At 37.9% G+C, this 26,974-nt stretch overlaps 1 protein-coding gene across 7 annotated transcripts in view; it reads left to right on the top strand.

The window, feature by feature from the left end:
- Window positions 1-26,974, top strand: part of Tjp1 (tight junction protein 1) — a 263,800-nt gene that overhangs the window by 224,580 nt on the left and 12,246 nt on the right. For 4 of the 7 annotated variants that reach the window (XM_074061561.1, XM_074061560.1, XM_074061559.1 and 1 more), the window contains 15 exons: window positions 2,817-2,956; window positions 3,807-3,912; window positions 6,181-6,331; window positions 10,378-10,486; window positions 11,613-11,832; window positions 12,089-12,273; window positions 12,373-12,468; window positions 16,390-16,472; window positions 17,042-17,252; window positions 17,547-17,647; window positions 20,818-21,168; window positions 21,502-21,741; window positions 22,390-23,262; window positions 23,408-23,505; window positions 24,788-25,015. In XM_074061561.1, coding sequence (XP_073917662.1) covers window positions 2,817-2,956; window positions 3,807-3,912; window positions 6,181-6,331; window positions 10,378-10,486; window positions 11,613-11,832; window positions 12,089-12,273; window positions 12,373-12,468; window positions 16,390-16,472; window positions 17,042-17,252; window positions 17,547-17,647; window positions 20,818-21,168; window positions 21,502-21,741; window positions 22,390-23,262; window positions 23,408-23,505; window positions 24,788-25,015 — 3,192 coding nt within the window. The remainder of the gene's footprint in view (window positions 1-2,816; window positions 2,957-3,806; window positions 3,913-6,180; window positions 6,332-10,377; window positions 10,487-11,612; window positions 11,833-12,088; window positions 12,274-12,372; window positions 12,469-16,389; window positions 16,473-17,041; window positions 17,253-17,546; window positions 17,648-20,817; window positions 21,169-21,501; window positions 21,742-22,389; window positions 23,263-23,407; window positions 23,506-24,787; window positions 25,016-26,974) is intronic. The other 3 variants (XM_074061565.1, XM_074061563.1, XM_074061562.1) reach the window with 1 other exon arrangement.

Raw genomic sequence — 26,974 nt, 5'->3', positions numbered from 1 at the left:
TGCTATGAAGAGTCTGTTTCTAGGTTTTTGTGCAGGCAAAAAACATTGCAGCAAGCATCTTGTTCATAATTTCACAACTAGTACTTTATAAAATGCTCAAAGAGTGTGTTTTTGTTATGTATTACTTTAATGGGTAATCCCAGATTACTTTGTAAAAGTAGTACATTAACCTGTTTTTGTTCTCAGAATCCCATGTCTCCCAGTCTGATGATGGGGACATTGTAGCTCCTCACTTTGAGTTGGCTTGTCCTGTCACTAATGTAGCAGAGCATCTTCTCACAAAGTTATTCATCATTGCATTTCTTCCTCAGTAAATTGCGTGGCTCATTTCTCACTCTTTTTTCCCATTGTTCTTTTTCATTTTACGTCATAATAGCACTTTGGGCAAATGTGTTGCAAATATAAGTCGTTATGTGTCTTTTCCCCCTGTGCAGTTAAAAATTTAAATGCAGTCAAATAGTTTCATCTTTATGGCTTCTGGATTTCTGTCTTACTTAGAAAGATCTCCTCCAGTCTGAGATTGTACAGATTTTCTCTAGGAATTTCAGAATTTTTAATGCTATTTTAAAAAAACATTTTACTTTTATTTTTTGTGGTGCTGGTGCTCAAACCCATGGCCTTGTGAATGTACTCCTAACACTAAGACACCTGCCCAGCATTTAGTGTTTTTACTACTGGCCTACTATTGATAATACTGAGAAAAATCTGTTGATTTTTTTTTTTTTTAATTAAAATGTTCTTAAATTTTTTTTACTGGTCTTTTATACTAAGTTTTTCCCTCAGTATATCACTATGGTCCATTATTTTATGATTATAATTATGTCTTCAAAATTAGGGTGGATAGCAATACTTTTAGCCTGTAACCATTGTACTGTTAACTCTTTTTCTTATAAATATACTGAATGTTTCCACCGTTTGACAGAAAATGTTTTCTCTTGGTTTTAGAAAATAGTCTCTTTTATAATGAATAGTACATGTTTCTGTGTTTCATTTATGGCTTTTATTAGGAATGACTTAAATTTTCTTAATACATGCTTAACTGACATTAACATTCTTCTGTTAATTCTGGGTAAATTAATGAATTAGATTGATAGGTTCCTAATGTTGAAGTAGCCTTACTTTCCTTCGTTGAAGAATGTAATCTTTATCTATACTGGTAATCTTCTAATGCACCACTGTATTCCCTTAGCTAGTATTTTAGATTTTTCCCCCATCCATTCACAGGGGATATCTGTTAGCTGCATATTGAATTGATGGTCACAGAATATTGATTTGTTAAAGAAACATACACGGGATGTTATACTATTATTCTATTACTGTGTATGTTAGGAAATAATATTTAAAATTGAATTGGAAAGTTTTATGTTTTTCTGTTGTCTGAGGTAATTAAAAGAGACAAAATATTTTTCAAAGGTTAAAGAACCCAGTTGTAAAACCATCTATCTGATAAAATGATACTTTTTTTCATTTAACTTTTTATTTAAAGTATATTTATTGGGTTCTTTAAAAAATATTGTCTCATGATTCAGCTTTTATACTTTAGAAGTTTCTAGGAAACTTTTGATGGGCAGTTAGCTTTTATTATTTTGTTGCTACTAAAACAAAGATTTTTTTTTTTAAGTGGTACTGGGGTTTGAGCTCAGGGCCTCACACTTGTTAGGCAGGTGCTCTACCACTTGAGCCACTCCATCAGCCCTTGTGTCTTCTTATACATATGGATTGGTATTTAGGCCAAATCTATAAGTGGAATTAGAAGGTATGACATGTTTGTATGTCTTGCTTTGATAAATAACACTTATTTTTTTCTCACCTAGTTGTGTACTCATTTTTTGCTGTCATTTGTATGAGTGTCTATTTATTCATATCCTTCCCTACAATTGATTTTGTTGCATGAATGTTCTCATAGGTGATAATAAGATGATTGCTAATTAGTTTAATTTGCATTTCCTTAATAATAATAGGGTAAGCATATTTGGATATTGTCTATTTGTATCTTTCTAGTATTTGTCCATTTTTCTTTGTAGTTACTCTTAATTCACTTGTTCTTTATTTTTCTAAATATCAAATCCTTTCATATCTTGTTAGCTCAATCTGTAGTTTTAATATTGAACTCTTAGTAATTGTTTAGCTAAACCACATGAAATTGTTAATATTCAGCTGTATGAACTAAAATTTTTTTTGAAAGATTCCATTTGGCTCAACACACTGTATATTTTACCAATTATTTGCATGCCTTTTAACTTTATTTTTTAATTAATTAATTAATTGAAGATAGGGTTTCGCTGTGTAGCCAAGCTTGGCCTCAAGCACACAATCCTCCTGCCTCAGCATCCCAAGTGTTGGGACTGCATGCATGCACCACCACACCTGGTTAACTTTATTTTTATGTAATTAATTACCTTTGCAATTAATTAAGGTAGTGAATTTTTTTTTTTTTTGCTTAGGGTCTTTATTTCATCTGAAATCAGTTTATTTTGTCACATACATAGGGTTCTAATTTTTCTCAGTTAGTGGATATTTGTCCCAAAGCCATTTATTAATGTGTTCTTTCCCAGCAGTTCTGGAATGTCATGTCTGAAATCAGCTTTCTACTATGGCTTCTTTTTTTTTTTTTTCATTTTTGTCTCATAGACATTTGCCTGTTTCTGTTGTTACACTGTCCTAGTTTTAATTAATAAGTTTCTGTAATATTTTGATAACTGTTACAGCAAGTCTCGTCACTTTTTTAAGGTGTCATCCCTCTTCCTTACTGTTCTCTCACAAGTGAGTTTCAGAACCATCGTAAGCTTCATTTTTCATTTTGATCATGTGTATAGTCTCCGCAGCAGAGAGGAAGAGAGGATTTCTAAACCTGGGGCTCCCTCAACTCCTGTAAAGCATGGGGATGATCACACACCCAACGCAGTGGAAGAGGTTACAGCTGAAAGAAATGAGAAGCAAACACCTACTCTTCCAGGTGTGTAACAAAATACCACGTTCAAAAACACTTGCAAGCAGACTCCTGTAATTGTCAAGATTTGCAGAAGACTTAAAGATGCAATTATTATTATCTTGTATAAATTTTAATAGAGAATATTTGTGGTTAATACCTTATCTGAGAGAAGTTCTCCAATGCTGCACATTAAAGAAATGTAGAGCACTTGCCTAGCAGGCTCAAGGTCCTGTGTTCCAATCTCCAGCACTGGATAAGGAAAAGAGAGAGAGAGAGAAACATTAGACTGACTTCAAAAATTTCAAAGCAAATACTGTGTTACTTATGGATACTATTTTTGTGAACACTTTATAAAGTATACCTTGTAAACCCTATTTAAGAACCCAGACTAAGCATCTGTTCAGTTCTAAAATCAATTGTCTCTAATGTCTCATTTCCTTCTCATATCTGTCTTGCTCTGCTTGGTTAGCGGCAGGAATCTGCATATTTAAAATCAGACTTTTACCATAATGAAGAATGATGACTACATTGATAGTCAACAAAGAAATATATGGATTCTCTTGTATTATTTTCCTGTTATTCTTCCTTGGAGAACATAGATTTTTTTCAGGTTCTTAACAGCTGGAGCTGCAGAAAGACAGTGGTCAATTTACATGCACGCTTGTTACAGAGACTTAAGAATTTGTAACCATAAAGTGTACTCTGTTACATATGGTGTATATCCTTCTCATCAGGTTCTCAGAACTTACTTTTGCTGAGGAATCATACATACGTTTTATAAAATTGTTATTATTTTGGTATTTAATTAGTTGCTTTCAATATTTCATATTTTTATAAAGAGAATCCTGCATGATTTAAATTTTCTTTCTCTTAGAACCAAAGCCTGTGTATGCTCAAGTTGGACAACCAGATGTGGATTTACCTGTCAGTCCTTCTGATGGGGTCCTGCCTAATTCAAGTCACGAAGACGGGATTCTTCGGTAATGCAGTTTTAAAGTTGTATTGCCTTCTTTGTCTATTACTGAACATTTTTTTCAGAGTGAGAATTTAATTTCATATATTTTTTAACAAGTGTGGCTCACAACGGTATTAGATGTTTTCTTTTTTTGTTTAACAATCTCATGTGCTAGAAACAGATTAAAGAAAAACAAAGCAAGTTTTGAATGTTTTCTTTCTCACCACTATCTCCTATCTAGTATAGGTCAGAAATTGCAAAAGTAAAGATTGTTTTCAGACATCAGAATTCCCACAGGCTTTCCGTTCCACAGCACTTAGTAAGTAAGTAAGCGAATACATAGGCGTTTCTCAGTCTCAGGATGGTTGACACTTGGGGCCAGACAGCTGTCCCTCATGGAGCTTCTCCTGCCCTGTGCACTGGGACGTGCTTCGCGGCACCCCAGTGGCACACCTCAGTTGTGGTGGCCATTCCTGAAGAAAATGACCTCTGGTTGAGAACGTGCTGTAGATTGATCAGCAGTTCAAAAGTGCATTTGGATGTTCCACTCCTTTTAGTACTTTCTATTTTATATTCAAGATAAAAATTTTTAGAGCAAATTTCAAACTCGTGACCATCGAACTTGCTTTTTGTTACCTCTGTAGTAAAAAGGATATGTAGGTGATTGAGAGTTAGCTCATTTCCTGAAGCAGGTTAGCTCATGGCCCCTGCTCCTATTTATTTTCTGTACTAAAAAAAAAAAAAAAAAGAGGGTTGTTGTCTCAGTACTTAGGAGGGCAGAGGGAATAGCTTCAGAAGTAGGTGAGTAATTTTAAACCCAAGTTTAAAATTCTAAATTTTAATATTAAGTAACTGATAATTCAGACATTAATAGATTGTGAAGGCATAGTCCCCTTCATCTTTCCTTCCTAGAAATTGCTTGACTGTTTTATAAGTCTTTAAGGTTTAGGGAACTTTAATAAGATTCCAAAGATTTACTTTCAGGATCCTGAAAAACAAACACCAAAGAGGATTTGAGGGTGTGACCAGGATTAGTACCTGAGCCAAGAAAGGTTTGGTCTTTCATTCAAATCCAGTGAATGGATTTGAGGAAAAAGAAGTGAGTGCCTTTTGCATTTCCAAGTAGTTGATATAATGCAGGTAGTACAAAATACAAAACTCAGTCATTTAGGACACAAGACATTGTTTATGAGATATGACTAAGGACCTAGGTTGTTAAGGACTTCCAGGAAATATTTAAAAGAGGTGTCTGGACAGTTGGTTAGGAAAGGAGTCTGTGAGAATACCTTTGACTGGTTGGAAAGGTAGGTTACCATCACAACCAAGAGACTCACCATCTGTGATAAAGCCAGTAAATAGTTTCAGGGCAGGGAGCAAGGATGCTTACCAGCCCCTGCTGAGTGACCCATCTATCCTATGGGCTCTTTCTTTTACATCTGGCTAATGTTAATTCAAAGTAAGTTCTAAAAGGTATGGCGATTTTGAACCAATTGGTCAGGAATGTGGAGGTAGTTATAAGAACCTAGAAGGGAAATGTGAAGGGTAATTTCTAATTCAGGCGTTTCTGCCCAAACATTCTTCGGAGGCTTCTTTCAGTATTTGTTTTGGAATATTACAAAGTTTCAGCACTACTCTGACAATAGAGGGTGTGCATACATCTGTTTCTGCCAATTCTCTTTCTAACAAAAAAGGGGCAGAGATTATATATGGGGCTAATCCAGAAAGACTTGAGTGATTCTAAGATTTGTATTTTAAAATTCAGAGGGACTGCAGAGCAAGTGAACTACTCTGAATTACTAAGAGTTCACCAATTGCAAAGTTTAAAAGTCACTGTCTACTTAATTCAGAGATTATATTGCATAGAACCTGATTTTGGCTTCTCAGCTTCTATAAAGTGAGCCTTTTCATTTATTCAGTTAGAGATGTTATGGTGTGAGTAGGTGTGGGGAAAAAATGGAAGATTTATTTTAGCCATTGGGAATGCATCATATATATTCAGGAGTCTTGAGAGTTGGGAAATCATTGTTTTATAAGGAAATTTTATAAGTTACGTAAAGCAATATGTACATGCCAAATTTAGATATTACAAAACTTTTGTTTATCAGAAATTAAAAGTGCCGTTAAATCTGGTTTTGGATTCTAACAGTAAATTTTCTTTCATAAATTAGTGGTGTTCAGGAAGTTTTAGAAAAGATGGTTCTTTATTTCATTGTGAATATGGTTTTTATTGTAGCAGCTTGCTATAACTTTTCAAGCTTCTATTAACTATTTCACATGAAATATCTTTTAACAGGCCCAGCATGAAATTGGTAAAATTCAGAAAAGGAGATAGTGTGGGTTTGCGACTAGCTGGAGGAAATGATGTCGGAATATTTGTAGCTGGCGTTCTAGAAGATAGCCCTGCAGCCAAAGAAGGCTTAGAGGAAGGTGATCAAATTCTCAGGGTATGTCAATATATCAGTAACTTACGTGGATTTGAAAGACTTGTATCTCTAGAAAAAGATAACAGACACAACAAACCTATTGTAATTAGATTGTAATTTATGTACAGTCTCTTGAACTAATTAAGCATTCAAATTAATCTTCAAAGTCTAACTTGTGTTGGACTGGCCACTTCCCAGTCCTACGTTTACCTGTGTTTGCTGCTATGTTATGTGTTACTCCTCAATGTGAGGTTTCATAGTAATCACCAGCATTCGTAGAACCTACAAGAAAAATCTTAGGTCTCTGTAGTATCTACCAGTAGTCTTTTAAAGTTCATCTAAACATTCAGATTGGTAAGACTGCCACAGCCCACAGCTCACCACACAGCAACATCAGGCAGTATTCTTCCATGGTGGTGGTTTTTGTAGCAGTTGCCCCACAGCCTCTGAAATCTTCTTTACTCCAGATAATGATTCAGGCACAAGGAGCTTGGATTTACTTTAGGTAAATATGTAAGCTACCCTAGCTTTGAATCTTCCTACTCCACAAGAAATAGGATCAGTTACGAAAGCCAGGGTTAGATACAATCAGTCAGTCAACCTTTTTCTTTCTTTCCCTTTCTGTTACTTTTCTCTCTCCCTCCTTTTTGTCATGAGCATTGTTGCCTAGCAATTATATTATCTTCATCTGTCTCTTATTCTCTTTTTAGAGTATCCAAGCCTATATTTGGTTTCTGGTAGATAAATTGTTTTAATCAAAAGATCAAATCTGTCAGGCGCAAGTTCTTGCACTTAGTCTCTCTTTCTACCTCAAAGTGTCATTGCTACCTCTATTCTAGTTACTTTCTGCTTTTAGCCTACCTCCTGCCTATGTGCTGAATTCAGTCTTCTGTCTCCTCTAGAATCTCTCAAGTTTGCCCATCTTTTTCTCTTTCCATCCCCTCTACCTCTTCATTGATTTTCCCCCTGTCTTGTTTCTGTCTTTACCATTGAGCTTGTTGAAGGATGGTTGATTCCCTTCCCTGTTTTCTTGTCAGTCATGGTGATTATACAGTTTTACTATCTGGCTTTCATCTTACCCACTGCTGAGTCTGAATTTGCACAGCCATCACTGACCAGTGTCAACCTCAGCCCTTATTTTCCATCATTTCTTAGCAGTGTTTGGCTGTCTTTCTCTCTTAGATTCTGCAACACTGCCCTTCTGATCCTCTGCTGGGTTTTTTTTTTTTTTTTTCCCTCCTTCTTCACTGTTCTTCAATTTGGGTGATACAAGTAGCCAAGTAGCTCCCTGCTTCTCTCTTGCTACACATTCTTCATCACTCAAGTGAGCAGCCCATAGTCAGAATCTTTTCATTCTGAGCAATTTCTGTGCCTGTGGCCTGCTTCCTGTGGCCAATTTCAGGTAGTCACATACTAATGTCAATTCAGGTGGATCAAAGACCTTAATGTAAGGCCTGAAATTTTCTGCAGAAAAGAATAAGGAAAGCACTGGGACATATAGGTATAGGCAATAACTTCCTGAACATCTCAGCAGCTAAGAGAAAGGATTGACAAATGGGACTGCAACAAGCTAAAAAGCTTCTGCACGGCAAAGGAAGCAATTACTAGATTGAAGACACAGCTTTCAGAATGGGAGGGAATTTTGCCAATTATACACCTGACAAGGGATTAATAACCAGAATATACAGGGAGTTTAAAAAACTTAACTCTGAAAGAATCAACAACCCAACTAATAAATGGGCAAATAAATTGAACAGAGTCACAAAAGAAGTACAAACAGCCAGTAAATCCTTAGCTGTAAAGAAATGCAAATCCAAATGACATTAAATTTTTTATCGCACAACAGTCAGAATGACTATCATGAACCCAAACAAAAAATGCTGCCAAGAGGGGGAGAAGAACCCTTATACACTCACTGTTGGGAGTGTAAATTAGTGCAACTGCTATGGAAAGCAGTGTGGAGGCGCCTCAAAAACACTAAAAGTAGAACTGACATATGATCTAGCTATACCAATCCTGGACATATAGCCAAAGGAAACTAAGTCAGGATATAATAAAGACACTTATATACCCATGTTTACTGCAGCACTATTCATAATAGCCAAGCTATGGAATCAGCCCAGATGTCCTACAGCTGATGAGTGAATTAAGGAAATGTGGTGTATATACATGGCAAAGTATTATCCAGCCATAAAAAAAGAATGAAGTTATATAGTATGGAAGAAAATGAATGGAACTGGAAATGATCCTGTTAAGTGAAGGTTCAGAAAGTAAGCCAGGTTCAGAAAGACAAAGGTACATGTTATCTCTCCTATGGAAGATAGATCTAAAAGATAAATGTATACATAATACACATACCTGATCATATATACATATACATACACATTTGTAATAGTGGGGCTGTTTGAGGAGCTGTGGAAGGTGGGAGAGGAAAAGGGATGGAGAGTAAATGATGCGGAAATGCATTTGCATCTGCATGAAGACGGTATAATGAAATGCACTGAAAGCTGTCGAACACTGTGCGGGGAGGGAAAGTGTAATCAAGGGTTAATTTGATTAAAGTACAGCATATTCATGTATAAAATACCACCGTGAAACCTCTTTGGACAGTGAATATACACTTGAAAAAATGAAGGGCAGAAGTGTGAAACAGATCCTGTTTGGGGGTGAGTACTGGGTAGGGGTGTGAACAGGGAGAAGGAGGCTGAATATGGTTGATACTCTTTATACACTTGTGTGAAAATGGAGCAATGAAACCTGTTGAAGTTGTGTTAAAGGAGGTGGGGAGGATGAAAGAGAATGATGGATGGGGTGATTGTAGCCATACTTTGTAACCCATGTGGAGATGTCACAGGGCACCCTGCCTGTGCAGGGCATAGTGTGCTCATAAAATTTACAGAAAGAAGTCATGACACTGTGTGACTCACCACTTCCTCCCTCTGACACTGAGTTCCACTTCTTCCTGATGATGCTTTACATTGTTCCCAATCCAGTTATGTCAGAAACATTTGAATACATCTGTAGTGATGCTCACTGATAGATACCAGGGAAATTAAACAGACTATTTTCTTACCCACCTCATACCCTGTTTTGAAATAATCAAAGTATACATCATTTTAAAAAACCTTTCTTTCCTTTTTTTTTTTTTTTGCAGTACTCGGGATTGAAGAGTGCTTGCTAGCCAAGCACTCTTCCACTTGAACCACACCCGAAGTCCTTTTGCTTCTAGTTTGTTTTTTCAGATAGGGTCTCGTGTTAACTGGACCTGCCTCGGACCACGATCTTCCTACCTGTGCTTCCTGAGTAGCTGGGATTACAGCTGTGTACCACTATGCCCAACTTATTTTTGAGATAGAGTGTCACTAAGTTTTTGCCCAGGCTGGCCTCAAGCCACAATTCTTTTATTTCCATCTCTCAAGTAGCTGGCATTATAGACATGTACCACCACACCTGGCTAGAATGTTTGTTCATAGTCATTAAATAAGTAGCACACATTGATTGTTTGACTTTGTTTTGTCTTTCCTTTTTCATGTGAGGAATTTCAGAAAGGCAGAAGGAAAAAACTTACCTACAGCTTATAGTCTTGACATTTTGAGGGGTTCATTTTGACACTTAGAGCTTCTGATACAAGTAGATAGTGACTTGACAGACATAGAGCCTACTTTGCAAAGTTGCTGTTACCGGGTTTTCTAATGCATACTGTTGCATAAAAAAGCAGGGCTGTTCATTTTGCAGAATTCATAATACAAAAATCTAAAACCAGGGATTTCACAAAAACAAATAGAAGTTGTCCCTTTTTTTGGTCTAAATCGGCTAGATTTTACAACCCACGATCTTTAATGTCAGGACATGTTATGATTACTCTAAGCTTATATCTTTGTCTTTACTCACTTCATTTACTTGGGTTTTGCTTGTTTTGAAGTAGAGAATATTATTTTCTTCAGAGAAAAATAATATTTCCCTCTTGAAGATGTGATATTTTCAAATTAGACTCTGAAAATTGTTTCCTGTGTAAGTGTATTCCCTAAATACAGGCAACACTAATCTATGAAATCTTATTTTGATAGGTGAACAATGTAGATTTCACCAATATCATACGAGAAGAAGCTGTGCTTTTCCTGCTCGACCTCCCTAAAGGTGAAGAAGTGACCATATTGGCTCAAAAGAAGAAGGATGGTGAGAACTATCTGAAAACTGGCAAATCAACTTGAAGGAGTTTGAGGACTTTTATAGAGATTGATTCCATTTTTTTGAAATGATCAGATCAAGGTCAGGTGTGGTGGCACAGCCCTGTAATTATAGCACTTAGGAAGCCAAGGCAAGAGGATTCTGAGTTTAAGGCCAGCCTTGGCAAAATAGGGAGATCCTGTCTCACAAAAGAACTTTAAAATCACTCACTCAAATTTGAGTGATGATTGAGTTTGTTAACCTCAGAGATAGTTAATATTTCAGTTACTCAGAGGCACACAGGCTAACATGTGCTCATTAGCAGAGTGCAGCATCAGGACCGGTGTTTATGGTGTTGTAATTTAAGTAAAATACCAAACCAAGCAACCCTTTGCAAGTCATAAAAATTTTAGGTTTTTAGCTATCGGAACTGTATGAAAGCACAAACAGGTAGCTTCCAAATTTTATAGTAATGTTTTCTAAACAGTGCATTCAGGTGTTTGTTAAATTATTCAAAGGAATGCCTAATTTTTTTCTGTGATGAAATGAATATATTATTGAGAATGAGATTTTTTTTCAGCCTTGGCACCATTGACATTTTGGGCCAAATAATTCTGTTTGGGGCTATCCTATGCATTCTAGGATTTTTCTGAACATTCCTTGCCTGTGCCCACTAAACGCGATTCTGTGAACATAGTTTTCCTTCGTTCCTCACAACAATTGAACGAGCAAAATTTCCTCCAGATACTGGCTACGGTTCCCTGGGAGGGTAGGGGAGCAAAATCACTCTCATTTGAAATCCATGATGTTGAATATGGAAATGTCTGTGTTTGTTGTGTGCAGATAAATCAGATGATGTAAACAGAAAACAGATGTGTGGCTTTGAACAAACTACTTTTGTCTGTTTCTGTGTCATTCTCCTCGTGTGCAGAATGGAAGTAGGAAGAATTACTGTTTGGTGAGGTAGCAGTGGTAGGACGTGAGCTGAACTGCTCAGTACAGTACCTGCTTGTAGAGGAACCAAGCACTTATTGAAGTGTTAATATTATCAACAGCATCTCCGCGTAATGTCTTCTGCAGATTAATTTCTTACCCCACCAAGTACTGATAATGTGTCTGTTTTGATTCCTCTCAGTTTATCGGCGCATTGTAGAGTCAGATGTAGGAGACTCTTTCTATATTAGAACCCATTTTGAATATGAAAAGGAATCTCCTTACGGACTTAGTTTTAACAAAGGAGAGGTGTTCCGTGTCGTGGATACCCTGTACAATGGGAAACTGGGCTCCTGGCTTGCCATTCGAATCGGCAAAAATCATAAGGAGGTGGAACGAGGTATCATCCCTAATAAGAACAGGTATGAATGGTGGCTGCCTCCGTAAAACGAATTCACAGTCAGTCTCCTGGGAAATTTTGGTGACAGAATAATTGTCTTTCACTGCAGTCACCATAGCCTAACTGACTTAGTTGTACAGACTTCTTGTTTTATAGTAACCATTATCATTTAAATTGCATGTGAACTTCTGTCCAGCATTTGACATTTCATTTCATAGTGGGTCTTTTTCCATGTTGCTTTTAAATACCCTTGACTATGTTTATCTCTGCTTGCACAGAGCTGAGCAGTTAGCCAGTGTACAGTACACACTTCCAAAAACTGCAGGAGGAGACCGTGCAGACTTCTGGAGATTCCGGGGTCTTCGAAGCTCCAAGAGAAATCTTCGAAAAAGCAGAGAGGATTTGTCAGCTCAACCAGTTCAAACAAAGTTTCCAGCGTATGAGAGGGTTGTTCTTCGAGAAGGTAGTTTACTTCCTGTAGATTACTCTAATATCTTTTAATGGCAGTATGTTTAAGAACGTGAAGTATAAACTGTTATTTTCCATTTTAATTTCTCCCCAGCTGGATTCCTGAGGCCTGTAACCATCTTTGGACCAATAGCTGATGTTGCCAGAGAAAAGCTGGCAAGGGAAGAGCCAGATATTTACCAGATTGCAAGTAAGTAGCCTAAGACTGAATTCAGATGAGCTGGAGGTATTTCTTCACCAGTTAACTCCTTGGAAAGGATGGATCTTACACATTCATTTGATAAAAGTAAAACTTTTTGTAAATGAGAAAGTCACAGTTTGCCCCATCTTGTCATTTGGAGAGAAGCCTGAGTTTTTGTGTCCTTATTCTACCAATTCCCTTTAATGAGAAGAACAGCATTTATGAAACTCTTGGCTTCATCTGAAAACTGCTTAGCACACAATCTTGTTTAACCCTCACAGTAACACTGAGGTAAGATTTAAAATAGCTGTGCTTGAAGTCCAGCAGCCTGAACCTTTGGGTGTTTGGAATCACCACCAGTGTCATGGTTCACACCCAGCTAATGTGTGGCAAAAGTAAGCATTGGTCCCCACCTTTCTGGCTGAAAGCCAGTCCTTTTAATCATTAAACTGTCAAGTGCATAAAGATGTGAAAAGCATAGTACAGCATGATGGTAAGAGGTATTGAAGATGGAGACCTCGTGCTTTGCGTGCCCAGTACGTTTTGCTTACATGCCCTTTGTCTCATTAGTTTGGGTATTGTGCAGCTGAAATATACAAAGTTAGTTACGACCAGTTTAGCTTGCTTTAAATAATACCTGAACACTTAAACTGCATTTTTCTAATTACAAAAATATTACACTGGAAAATTTAGAAAATAATTTTGACATTATCACCATCCTAACTTTTACCTTGTATTTTTTCATGTCCTTTGTAAAGCATATTGTTTTGCAAAGTTTGTCTTATTCTCCTTACTAGATAATGAAATATTTTAATTCTTATCCTGCAGTTTATGACCTACTTTTCTTTTGTATACTTTGTTTCAAATTTATATTTTACTATTGCAAAGGATGTAAAAACTGTCCATATTTTGTTTGCTTGTTTATGTTCTGCCTTATTTCCCATAGGATTTAAGTTCTCAAGAAAATAGCTTCCCCTATCTTTATGATTTTCTTACATATAGGCAAAAATGACCCATAGGGTATGAGCACTTTCATCTGTGTTGTGTGTTACTGCTTTCCTGAGGGTTGTGCAGGGGGTTTTGTTATGAGGCCCTCGTTAACATTTTTAAAGTTATGGTGTTTAAAGGATTGGAACATTATCTTTTTTTAATACAGCAGTATAAAAAGCATTTTATTTGGTTGCTGTGAAGATGAAGAAGGATATTTTTCTAAAATATTTGCGTATTTGCAGACAAATGATACTAAAATTTGATCAAATTAGAAAATTTTCATTTCTGATTTCCCACTCCTTGATTTGCTTTTCTTTAAGAATTTTTTTTGGTCATTGTTTGTAGATAACATTTCACCTGGTGAGTGACTCCACTCATAGCCAAATTTATGCTTTTTTTAAAATTTAGGAAAAGCAGGTAGAAAGACTTCCTGAAGGTTAACTTCAGAGGGTAATACCATCAATTTAGTCAGGTTACTCTGCACCCACACTATTATAAAGAGGGATTGAGGGAGATCAGCTGTGTATCCTTTTTCAGTTCACTGAATCTTTTGAGTTAAGGATTAATAGCATTTTCTTCAACCATCTCCCAGTTGATCTTAATTCTTGTGTCCATCAGATATGTAATGCTGCCCTGCTTTTACATGAAGCCTTGTCTCCTCTGAAGCTGTCACCTTGTTCTTCATTGTTATTTGTCTTTCCAAATCTCTGCCTTTTCTGATCTTGAACACCAGAGCTCTCCTTTCCTTTCAAGCTTTCTCTGTGACCATAGTTACAAACATTGCTGTTACTTTGTAATGAAGAACTTCATGTATATTGAACTTCTGCAGTTGTTTGGAAATGAGTCCCACATGGGAAAGGGCAGGTTGTCACAATGAAGCCATACGATGCCTCATAGTTATTGAGTAATAGCTTTTCTGCATCCAGTTCTTCTGTGGATCACCAAGAACTCTCCAGGCAGTCTGAGACAGCATTTGCTGATGGCTTATGCAGATGCCAAGGTTGCTGATCTTCTCCCAGCAACCTTGTGCTCTCAGTACAGGAGCAGCTTCCTCACTTTACTTCCCTGTGTCAAACAAATAGTGGCGTTTTAACTGTATGTCACAACGTGGAAAGGGGTGGGAAACAGAGCTATGCTGAGCCATATTTTGGAGCTGCAGGCAAAAGAAAAAAATTGCATCCTCTGTACATGTTTATGGATGTTTTAGTAGCTGATTTTTTTTCCAGAATATTAAAGTAGTTGAAAAATAAACATGTTAAGCCATTATTTTATGGTTAAATACTTTATTTACCCCCAACACAATTTATTACAATTCCTGGCTTTAATAGAAACACACTCATCAATACAATTTTTATAAAACCTTAATCTCATTTTCAAGTAAAAGAATTATTATATTTCTCTTGACCAAGTGATGGTCTTAAATAATTTTTACTGAAGTTCCACTTACTAATTGGTTCTAAAAATCTTGATGTGTTGTTCATTGTGGATTTTTTTGCATTTATTATGATTTTTTGAAATCACCATATCAAAATATTACATATATGTACCAAAATATTACATAAACAATCATTTATATATATATACACATATATTGTGAGAGAGAACACAATTGTCTTAGTGAGTCCGTCTGAGGGGACTATGGGAGGCGGGAGAAAATGAAAAATATTAAAACAGTCCATTTATATGTGAATATAATACACTATACTGTAAGCTGTTAAATATTAGGGAAGTATGGTAACAGTGAAAGAGTAAGTAATATGGGGGTTAATTTGATTAAAGCATGATATATACAGACTTGAAGTACCAAGGTGAAACTCCCTTGGACTATCAGTATACACTTAATTTTTTAAAAAATGAAGTAAGAAGACTAAGGTAGGAAGAAAAATAGAGGAGATAAACCAATTTGGGGTATGATACATATATTTGGTAATGTCACAAAGAAACTCCCTGTATAGCTATCTTAAACAAAAATGTCATTTTTTCTTCTTTTACAAAATTGGAGAACAGGAAGGAAGAACAGGTTGGTACCAGTGGGAGTGGGGAGGATGTGGGGAAAGGGTGTAGGAGGGTGAATATGGTGCAAATACTGTGTACACATGTATGTAAACAGAAAAATGAAACCAGGAATAGGGGGAGGGGGATAAAGGAGAATAGTGGAGGGGGTGAATTCAACTATGATATATTTGATATGTTGTAGGAACTTCTGTAAATGCCACAATATACCTCCAGCACAACAATTTAAGAAAAAGGACAGGAGGGGAAAATAAGTTTTTTTCCAGGGATGGGTACCAGTGTGAGATGTATGGGCACAAGGAAAGGGAAAATGAGGGTGAATATGGTAGATGTATTTTGTATTCATATATGAAAATAGAAGAATGAAACTTACTGGAATTGTTCTAAGAAAGGAAGGAAGAGTGAGAACAATGCAGCAATGCAGGGGGCAAATCTAACTAAGACATAGTAAACACATGTAAATACCACAGTTTATCCCCCTCTACAGCTGTTACATGCTAATAAAAAAAACCTAACAAAAATATTACTCATCTTGATTATAGAGATACTTTAGAGTACTCCCTTAATTTTACAGCCACAGTGAATATCTCACTTGCCTTCTAATCTTGGTCTTGTTAGAAAGCACTTGTCTAACCCTATGTGTCAGGGGATGGAGGAGTAGCTGCTGTCCCATCAAGGACTTGCTGTCCTTTCCAGAGAGACATTTTTGTTTCACAATGAATTCAGGAAGGGGCTTAGGGCATAGGGTTATCTTCTGCTGACCTCTAGTGGGTGGATTCCATGCTGCTGAATAGACCGCAATGTGCAAGACAGCCTCCATAGCAAAGTCTTATCCTGGGGTGTCTGTAGTACCCAGTAGTTCAGTAATTCTAATCTAACCAGTGGAAATAATGTTTTTTTGTTGTTGTTGTTGTTGTCTTGACATAGAAAGTGAACCACGAGATGCTGGAACTGACCAACGTAGCTCTGGCATTATTCGTCTTCATACAATAAAGCAAATAATAGATCAAGTAAGTTATTGAAAGTTGACCCGTTTTCATCGTAAACTGTAACAGATATTTTTTGAGTGGGAAGGGATTAATTTGAAAGCAGAAGATAGTTTTCTTAAGATTGTTACTGATATAAAAAATTAAGCCCTTGATGATGAAGGGCATGAAAAACAATCACTTTCAAGGGAATAATTGTTGAAATCATCAAAAGATCCTTCATCACTACAAAAATACATGCTGTTCAGATGTAGTAGACTATTCCATCAGTGTACCTCAGGGTTCACTTACACGTTAGGGAATGTCAGGAATATTATCACACTTACTCACTAACTGAGCACGGATAATACTGTCATCTTGCAAGTATTGTGGCCAGGTCTTAAAAAGTGGGCTGACTTAAGGTATTTGTTTTAATTGGGCTAGAAGTTAACTTCTGGTTATATATATATGTTTTTTAACATATGCTTCCAAAATGTACTAAAACAACACAGGTCTGCTAAAATTGCAAAGTACTACAGGCTCTGTTTTTTTTCTGAAAGATAATTCTAAACGTTGCCATATATCTTTGAATATATTTTTCTTTCTGTCTCCAGGACAAACATGCTTTATTAGATGTAACACCAAATGCAGTTGATCGTCTTAATTATGCCCAGTGGTATCCAATTGTTGTGTTCCTTAACCCTGATTCTAAGCAAGGTGTGAAAACAATGAGAATGAGGTTGTGTCCAGAATCTCGGAAAAGTGCCAGGAAATTATATGAGCGATCTCATAAGCTTCGTAAAAATAATCACCATCTTTTTACAAGTGAGTATGTTAAGGCTGCCTTTCGGCTTAAAATGGCTAGGCAACAGTATGTAGGCAAAAATGTTACATTCAGATACTAAACTTACATGACCTTTGCCTAGAAAGCTTCCTGTTACGTTAACAACCAAAAGAATACGTTTGGTTGAAAGGGATTGTACAATGCCTCAAAATAGAAATTTCAAATGTTTGTATCTTCTGGTGGTGTCAGCTTTTTAGTAACAATAAGTAAGGTTGAATGAATTCTGACCTTGGGAGTATTCCAACCATAAAACTACGTCATTAATTTCTTTTCAGCTACAATTAATTTAAATTCATTGAATGATGGTTGGTATGGTGCCTTGAAAGAAGCAATTCAACAACAGCAGAACCAGCTGGTATGGGTTTCTGAGGGAAAGGTAAGAAATTTCCTTTTTTTTGGATTCATTCATTAAGTTACACCAGTCAGAGATGCCTTTGGGTTGTCATTGTTTTCTTACTGGAAGGAGATTTAGGTAATTTTGGAAAAGTTAGCTGTTAATGCTTTTTATCATTTGTATGTAGGCATTATAAAAGTTGTTTTCAATAGTAAGAGATTGTTAAATTTTTCTCCCCTATTGAATTACCACTCTAGTGGGATTCTCTGTTAAAGAATTCTCAAATTGTAATGAAAAACAATTCTGACTCTGCCTCTGTCTGGCTGAGGAAAGACAACTTTGAACCTGGCTTCAGTTTTCTCCTCTGAAAATGAAGGGATTTGGATGGCCTCAGTGAGTGTCTCCCAAAGTACTACTGTCCAAGCACACCTGACTTGCTTTGAAGGCAAGCAGTGGGTGGGAAACACTGCCACTCCGCAACCCTGGGAGGGGGTTAAAGGCTATGAAGTCTTGTGAGTAAAAAATAGCCTGCTTTAAATATTTCCTTACATTTTTACCTTGGGGATTCTTTTCCCCCACTTAGCACTTGGTAGCATTCTTAAAACATACTGGGAAATATTAAACAAAGCAATAGATGTTTTCTGGCTTTGAATTTTGATTTTATATACAACCAAGTGGCCTCCTTTAAAATAAGGATTTTCTGTTGTCAGTCTGGTTTTAGAGCAGTCTTTGATGGGAAAGGTCTGTTTATTTTGTTTGGAGGGTGAATTGTTTCTCCAAGTACACCATTGAAAGAACCTTTGTTTCTCAATATCTTTTACCTTCGTATCAGTGCAGTGTTAATAAGTTTTGGTTGTTAGGGAAGATTGAGAGTAACTGTCTTTTTGTTTCTTTTTTTTTTTTTGTATTTTCTTGTTGGTTTGGTTGTGTTTGCCCCCGCATGTCCCCTCCCTTCCTCTGCCTGGCTGTTGGTGCAAATGCTCTGCAGTGCATGCTGCATGCTTAGGAACATGGCCCCTTACCCAGAAACACTCAGCCTCTGTAAGAACAGGTGTTAAATGTTTACATCTAGAGGAAGTGTCACTATTCTCACCAACAATAAAGGGTCAGAACCATAATTTTTCTCGTCATGTACCAGTTTGGGGGATGGACTATGCAGATGAGAGCATAAAACCACTCTGAATACTTACATGTCAACTGGGACACTGGATAGGAAAATCAAGATGGGATAAAAACACTGTACCACTTCACTGCAACACACTATTATTAATTTTTACTTTTGTGGCATTTGTAAAAAGGATTGCAGTCTTCATACTGGTTTCTTCTGTAACTACACAGTATCCTGTTAGTATCCTTTGCCAGGTGGACTATTAACAGCTTGCACTGGTGAACTCTTGAAATTATCCTACAGATCTTTTCCTCAGATGCACAAGTATACATATCTACCTGAGAAAAACCTCTCAAGTCACAAATCATAATTTTCTAAAATTTCTCTTTATAATTATATTGTATACTTCTTTTCTTTGCTTGGTTTTGAAATAAATGTCTTAACTCCCCCAGCGTTTTATTTGAGGAAATATAGGTCATTGAATAATGGATAGATTGATCCATTTTATGCATCAGAAAAGTTGTTATAACTTAAATCAGCCTTGATTTCTTTCCTGCACCCTTCCATTCAAGATTAGAATAGACAGATTATTTTAAAAAAGCAAAAAAAAAAAAAAACCCATTTCATTTCACATTGACTTTCTTGAACTAACTACTTTTACCTAATTGCTGAGAAGAACTCCTTTTTACAAGATCTGATACACTCTTGTATGTTCCCTACTAGCTTAAGAAAATTCATCCTGAGGCTTTCTTAACATAAAGACATAACATTTCCTGGTTTGAAACAACCTGTGGTTCTTGCTCACTTTGCATTTCAAACCAGATGAAGAGACTGGGTGGATTGATGAGTTCCAAGTTATTCTTCCCCAGACTTTAAATATTTCCCTGGCAAGTTAATGATTACAGTGGATAGCAAGAAGACTTTTCTTCAGCAACAACAATTGTGGATTTAGAAGCCAGTGAGACTTCAGTTGGAGAGATTCTGCTCTAACAGGGCAGAGCCCTGGCATTTCCCCAGCTTGGCTGGTGCTCTGATGAAAAACCGAGCCATGGGGATGCCTGACGCACCCTAGTCTTCCTTATCAGAAGGCAGTGTTCAGGGGCGGGCTCTTACAGAACCCAGCATGGGATGTGATGAAAGTTCTGTTTAGTGTGCTAGTTAACAGTAGTGCATCTTCCTGGAGAACAAGAGTCTTAACATTTGTCATTCCTTCAGTCCATGCTGAAATGGAGATTTCAGGATTCCAGATCCTTCAGCTCTCGTTCCTAACTGAGCCCAGTATCTAGGCAAGATCTTCAAAGAACTGTTCTGTTTAATCCAGTTTCTAGTTTCAATTAGTGTCCATTGATAGTCTGGTGATTGCAACTCCACAGTTCACTTTCCCTCATATACGTGTCACTTTCTTTCTGATCTCCTCAGAAGCTCATCAATGTAGACTATAGGAACTGACTCAGCAAAAAGAAGCATAACTGCATTTCTCCTGTTCCATCCATTGAACACTACTACTTCTGTGAAAAATAAAAAAAAACAGGTTTCTTCTTAATTGAGTGGAGCAGCTACCACTGTAGGTGACAATTTTCTGTTGCATTTCATAAAAGCTTTAGTGCCAAACTCCAACTTTTTAAAAGCTGCTTTCTAAATATAAAAATATCATCTCTTATTCAGCTTGAACTGTGGGCTATATTTTCATAGTTATTCTCACGTTCGCTGTTTTGTCAGTGTGTCCTTATTTGTGAGAGCTTGGTTTGGTAGCATTTTCCCTCTTCACCTTGCTTTGGGCTGAAAAGCTAGTGGCTAGGTTTATAAACATGTATAGTGCCAGAGTTTCTTCACTGTTCTCTGGGGCTGGGCCCTGGAGTCCAGCTTTGTCCTGGTGGGGCAACCACTGTTTCATTCATCCAAAGCCCTTCAGATCTCAGGGGATGCTGTGTGTGTCTGCATGTGTGCTTGAACAATCTTCTTGACCTTTCCTCACCAGAAGTTTCAAAAAACAGATATAATTTCTCTAAAGAAAAATATCCCTTTCAAATCTCCCTTGTAAAATAAAGGCCATCTCTTAAAGAACTACTGAATAAAATTTTTAATTTACTTTTATTTGACCCAGGCGGATGGTGCTACAAGTGATGACCTTGATTTGCATGATGATCGTCTGTCCTACCTGTCAGCCCCAGGTAGTGAGTACTCAATGTATAGCACGGACAGTAGACACACTTCTGACTATGAAGACACAGATACAGAAGGCGGGGCCTACACTGATCAAGAACTAGATGAAACTCTTAATGATGAGGTGGGGACTCCACCGGAGTCTGCTATTACACGGTCCTCTGAGCCTGTCAGAGAGGACTCCTCTGGAACGCATCATGAAAACCAAACATTTCCTCCTTACTCACCACAAGCGCAGCCACAACCTATTCATAGAATAGACTCCCCTGGATTTAAGCCAGCCTCTCAACAGGTAAGCAGCAAGCATTCGACGTTTTGTAGTTAGAGGTGCATTATTAAATTTTAGAATGTGGTGATTGAGTTAAAGAATATATTTTGTCCTTTCTCCAGATTAAGACTTAATCTTTAATTTCAATTTGAAAGTACCAAGGACTTAATTCTAAATTTTGTGTGTTCATCGTACACAGCAATATACTGAATTAAAAAAAAAATAGTACCTCAGGTCATAGTTTTAAATTGCTACTCAGCACATTTAAGATGTATTTCTACCAATCGTTATAAGTTGAATTGGGAAGTTAGCAGTAAACAGAAACACAATATTTAAAATATTTTAAACACTTCACAGAAAGCAGAAGCCTCATCTCCAGTCCCTTACCTTTCGCCTGAAAAAAACCCAGCATCATCAACCTCTGCAGTTAATCCTAATGTAAATTTAACTCATGTCAGACTGGAGGAGCCCACCCCCGCTCCTTCCACCTGTCACTCACCACAAGCTGAGTCTCTAAGAGCCCCACGCACTGAGGCAGCTCACACAATGCTAAGAGATCAAGAGCCATCATTGCCTCCGCATGCAGACCCAGCAAAGGTACCCGTGCTGCAGTGCTGCACTCATTGCTGCTCTCCACCAGCCTAGACATGATCGTTTTGCTTTGCCCTTCTAAGTTTCCTTTTGCTTTTCTACTGCGGGCTTATACACTCTAGTGCTTTTGAATCAGTACAAATCATTTCAGTTCCGTAGTTTGCATGGCTTCCAGTGGTATAGTGATTATTTGGGAATAGACCTTTTAACTGAGATTTGTGCTTTGATATTTTTATTATCTTTATTTTTGGTTTTTAGAATCTTCCCACATTCTTTCATAACCAAGTTGAGACCTATCATAAATATTTTTATTTATATAAATTGTGGTGTTCATAAATTTTCTTTATGAAAAATAAATTTTATTTTCAATGTCAAAATCAAGTAGAATCAATAGTCCAGTGCATTAATTTTCTACTAAATTTAATAATTTAACTCTCTTTTCATTTAGAACATGCTAAAACATAAAGCCCCTACCTGCATTATAAATTTTGAGCTTTCACTTAAACTAGCTTTCTTCACTAATCTTGTCTGTCTTGGTAATAAATGGTAGACCATACCATTTTCACGTATTAAAATCATATTTTAATATTTGCTCTTTGTCTGTAAAATAGAATTAAAAATAAGCATTTATCCTTAAATGTGATTTTTATACAGGCGTATAGGAAAGATCCATATCCTGAGGAAATGATGAGACAGAATCATATTTTGAAACAGCCAGCTGTCGGTCATCCAGGGCAGAGACCAGACAAAGAGCCAAATCTGACCTATGAACCCCAGCTTCCATACTTAGAGAAACAAACCAGCAGAGACCTCGAGCAGCCCACATATAGATACGACTCCTCAAGCTATACAGACCAGTTTTCTCGAAACTATGACCACCGTCTACGATACGAAGATCGGATCCCCACATACGAAGAACAGTGGTCGTATTACGAAGACAAACAGCCCTACCAGCCTCGGCCTTCTCTTGATAATCAGCACCCCCGAGACATTGACTCCAGACAGCATCCTGAAGAGTCCTCGGAACGGGGATATTTCCCACGTTTTGAAGAGCCAGCCCCTCTGTCTTATGATAGTAGGCCACGCTACGAGCAGCCACCTAGACCCTCCACTCTGCGACACGAGGAGCAGCCGGCCCCTGGATACGACGTGCATAGCAGATACAGACCAGAAGTGCAGCCCTATTCTTCAGCAGGTCCTAAGTCATCTGAGCCCAAGCCGTATTTTGACCAGTACCCACGAAGTTATGAGCAAGTACCACCACAAGGATTTACCTCCAAAGCAGGCCATTACGAGCCTGTTCATGGTGCTGCAGTCGTCCCACCTCTGGTACCTCCCTCTCAACATAAGCCAGAGGCTCTGCCCTCCACTGCCAAACCACTGCCTCCACCTCCAACTCTCACCGAAGATGAGGAGGATCCAGCAATGAAACCACAGTCTGTGCTCACCAGAGTCAAGATGTTTGAAAACAAAAGATCTGCTTCATTGGAGAACAAGAAAGATGTGAATGACACTGCCAGCTTTAAGGTAAGTGTGTCACGTCTTTACTGCCTTGCACGCATAGGCACAGTGAGTGCAGAGCAGATCAGAATGCTTCCTAGCTCCTCTGCCCCTTCACTGAAGCCCCTTTGTAATGATCTGTTCCTTGGTCATCTTTGTCTCATCTTTGCAGCCTCCAGAAGTAGCATCTAAACCTCCAGGAGCACCCATCACTGGTCCTAAGCCCACTCCCCAGAATCAATTCAGTGAACATGACAAAACTCTTTACAGGTGGGTACGCTTTGAGGTGTTCGTGGCATAGAACTGACCAGGAATTTATGTTCTCAGTCAGTGAAAAGCCTTTCATTGTGTTAGTTAGAGGTGTCTTGTTCTTCCTCAAATTAACACCACCAGTTCTCCTGATTCAAACGCTGATTCGAGAAAAAGAGAAAGAGAAAAAAAATACTTCATTATACCTTCTATAATAAATCTGTGTTATACTTTCAGTAAGCAAATCTTTTGAAGAGAGTTTTTTTTTTTCTTGAGGATGTAGTATGGGGTTTAGAACTCAGGGCCTTGTGTTTGCTTAAGCAGGGCAAGTGTTTTACCACTTGACCCACACTTCCAGCCCTTTTTTTGCTTTAGTTATTTCAAGGATAGGGTCTCTTTTTTGCCTGGAGTGGGCCTCAGAGACCTAGATCTCTCCTGAGTAACTGGGATTATAGGCATGTACCACCACACCAGGCTTATTCTTTGATAAGGAGTTTTACTGCCTTTTTTTTTTTTTTTTTTTTTTTTTTTGCCCATGCTGCCCTGGAACTGTGATGATCCTATATCTCCCTCCCAAGTAGTTGAAATTATAGGCGTGAGCCACTGTACCCAGCCCAAGAGATTTTTTTTAAGCAAATACAGTAAAATAAAATTTTAAAGCCCTATCAGAATTTTTCTGTTTTAAGTCCTTCAGACATGTGAAGTCTGAAAGTAGCAAATAGACGTGTTAGAGCTGGGAGGGAAACCTCGCCTGTGCTCTCATCTGTAGCCTCACACTGCCAGCTGTGATGGACTGAGCCTAAATGATGTACAGACTGTAAGTTTGCACTTTTGTAAGGAGGGAATGTCTAACACATTAGTCTGCTTAATGACTTTTCTTCCCTGGGTACTTTCTGTGCTCATGAAAATCACATATTGAGCCTGATTTAGAGTTCTTAAAAATCAGTTTTAAAGTTCTTAAAGTCTGCCGCTGACATTGGTACATGTACTTTGAGTAGTTCTCTCAATATCCTGATTATTTTCTTCTTTTTCTTCCTAATTAATGATTCTAACCTGCTTTGAGACCCTGTAAGCAGATAATCATTGAGCCTCATGGAGTGTGCTGCAAGTACTCACGAAGCAGAAGGCGCCTGCCTTTGTGTGTGCTCCCTGAGCACTTGGGATTTAGAATATCTGTGTTGACTGTTCACCATTAGATGCTGAATAATCACAGCACTCAGTGAGAAGCTCAAAATAAGATTTACTTCATCCCCTTTGCAAACTTCACATCTAAAAGCGTGTTTCATCTGTCCTTCATTGTCAGGATCCCAGAACCTCAAAAACCTCAAGTGAAGCCTCCTGAAGATATTGTTCGGTCAAATCATTATGATCCCGAGGAAGATGAAGAATATTACCGAAAACAGCTCTCATACTTTGACCGAAGAAGTTTTGAGAGCAAGCCTCCTGCGCATGCTCCTGCCAGCCATCTCTCAGAGCCTGCCAAACCGATTCATTCTCAGAATCAACCAAACTTTTCTAGTTATTCTTCAAAGTAAGTTATTTCACCTAACACTTACCTTTTGAAAACACAGAAAAACCACAGAGTTTCAGTTGTATAGAATGGACCTTTTGAAGGAAAGGTTTCTCATTGTGCACACTTGGTATTCCTGGATGTGTGGCTTTTGTTCTCAGCTCTGATACCAGATGATGGAGTTGTAGCATCAGGAAAGACACTAACATTACAGGGTTTGACCGAGGTGATGTCTTCTGAACACACATTTAATGATTCTTCTCTTCTGTTTTTGTTTTTTAAATATAAAGATGGGGATGTGCGGGTCAATGTTGGAGGGGAAATACTAGAGGTGTTTTTAGGTCCTCCCCCTCCCCACAATGCAGGAAAGAGCTTATGGGTTTTTGTTTGTTTTGTTTTCACTGTTGGAGCTCAGGGGGTGCTTCAGAGATTGCTGGTCCCATTTTATACACAAGGAAACCAAGATGAAGTAAGATGAAATGGCATGGTAGAGCTGGAACCAAACTCAAGTTTCTTCACTCCCCTGGTCCTTTATGCCTATTTGGACTGCTCCCTTCTCTTGGCTTTTGTGTCAGTGTTTTTCTTCTTGTGCCTGGTGCTGGTTGTGTCTCTAATTGAGCCTGACTGGTGTTTTGTACCAAGAGTGGCTATGAACCCACACAGGCACCTGTGGGTTCTGACCTCCACAAAACAAAGCCCCCAGGGATGAAAACAGATGTGGATTTATCACAGGAGTTTGTTTATGCAGTTACAAGGATTGCCAAGTGCTAGGTCAGAAGGCAAGTGGTCGGAGAAGGGAGATCCAGAGTTTCTGGGCATTCTCCAAGCAGGAAAAGACTCTATTCTTTACCTAAATAGGTCAGGCTCACCCACATAATCCCCCTTCTGATGAACTGAACATCAACTGACGAGACACACTACTTCACCACAGTGCTGAGATGAGTGGTTGAGTAACCAGGACTAGGTCAGCCTAGCCAGTTTGTGTCTAAGATTCAGAGCACTTACATATTTACTTCATTAGATGCTGGGATTTTCTGAGCCTATCATTTGTCATTTATTATTGAGTGAAAATTCTTTTAGAATACATTTTAAAACCTCTAACACTAAAAACCTAACTTTAATGACCTCTGTTTTTTTCTGGCACATCATTTGAAACAAAGACTCAAAGAATTAAAGTGCACTTAAATCTTCATTTCTCCAGAGGAAAGTTTCTGACAAACACAGATGTTAGCTTCGAGCACTGCAGTGGAGATTGTGCCCTGCTTCCCTTACCGCACTTGGCAGGTGCCCAGTAGCATTTAGGTAGATTGTCAACACAGGTGAACTCACCTTTGGTAAAGTAAAAGGGTTTATCAACCTGTTAATCATTTTTTCATACTGCATTAAGCGCATAAATGCCTGGCAGAAGAGAGCCCACGGGTATTGGTGAGAGACTATCCTTTTATATACTTGTTGAACAGGACTCAGCTTTAAAAGGATACATTTTGGTCTTAAAAAGTAAAAAAATTTGCCAGGAATCAGATGAAAGGTATATTTGATTTTGTGCTAATTTTATGATTATTATTGATGCTGGGGTTTGAACTCAGGGCTCACTTGAGCCATGCTTCCAGCACTTTTTGCTTCAGCTTGTTTTGCATACTTTTTGCCCAGGGCCGGCCTAGATCAAGATCCTCTAACCTCCACCTCCCACTTTGCTGGAATAACAGGTTTTCAGTACCACAGCTGGTTTGTTTGTGGAGCTGGGGTTTTGCTGACTTTTTGCCCTGGCTGGCCTTCTACTGTGATCCTTTTGGTTCTTTGCTTCCCAATAGTTGATAATACAGCCATGAGCCACCATTCCCAGCCCTGTTAACTTGATTCCCTGGGAAGAAAACTTAATGGTTTATTTGTGGTGTATAACTTTCAGACAGGGTCCAGATCTGCCTAGTGTATAACCGGATAGGAACCCATTGGTTATTTGTTGAGTGAATGAAGCTTAGT

The sequence above is a fragment of the Castor canadensis genome, chromosome 19, assembly GCF_047511655.1.
Source record: "Castor canadensis chromosome 19, mCasCan1.hap1v2, whole genome shotgun sequence".
Classification (NCBI taxonomy): domain Eukaryota; kingdom Metazoa; phylum Chordata; class Mammalia; order Rodentia; family Castoridae; genus Castor; species Castor canadensis.
Note: the sequence above shows the minus strand (reverse complement) of the source record. Positions and strands in the feature narration are given on the sequence as shown.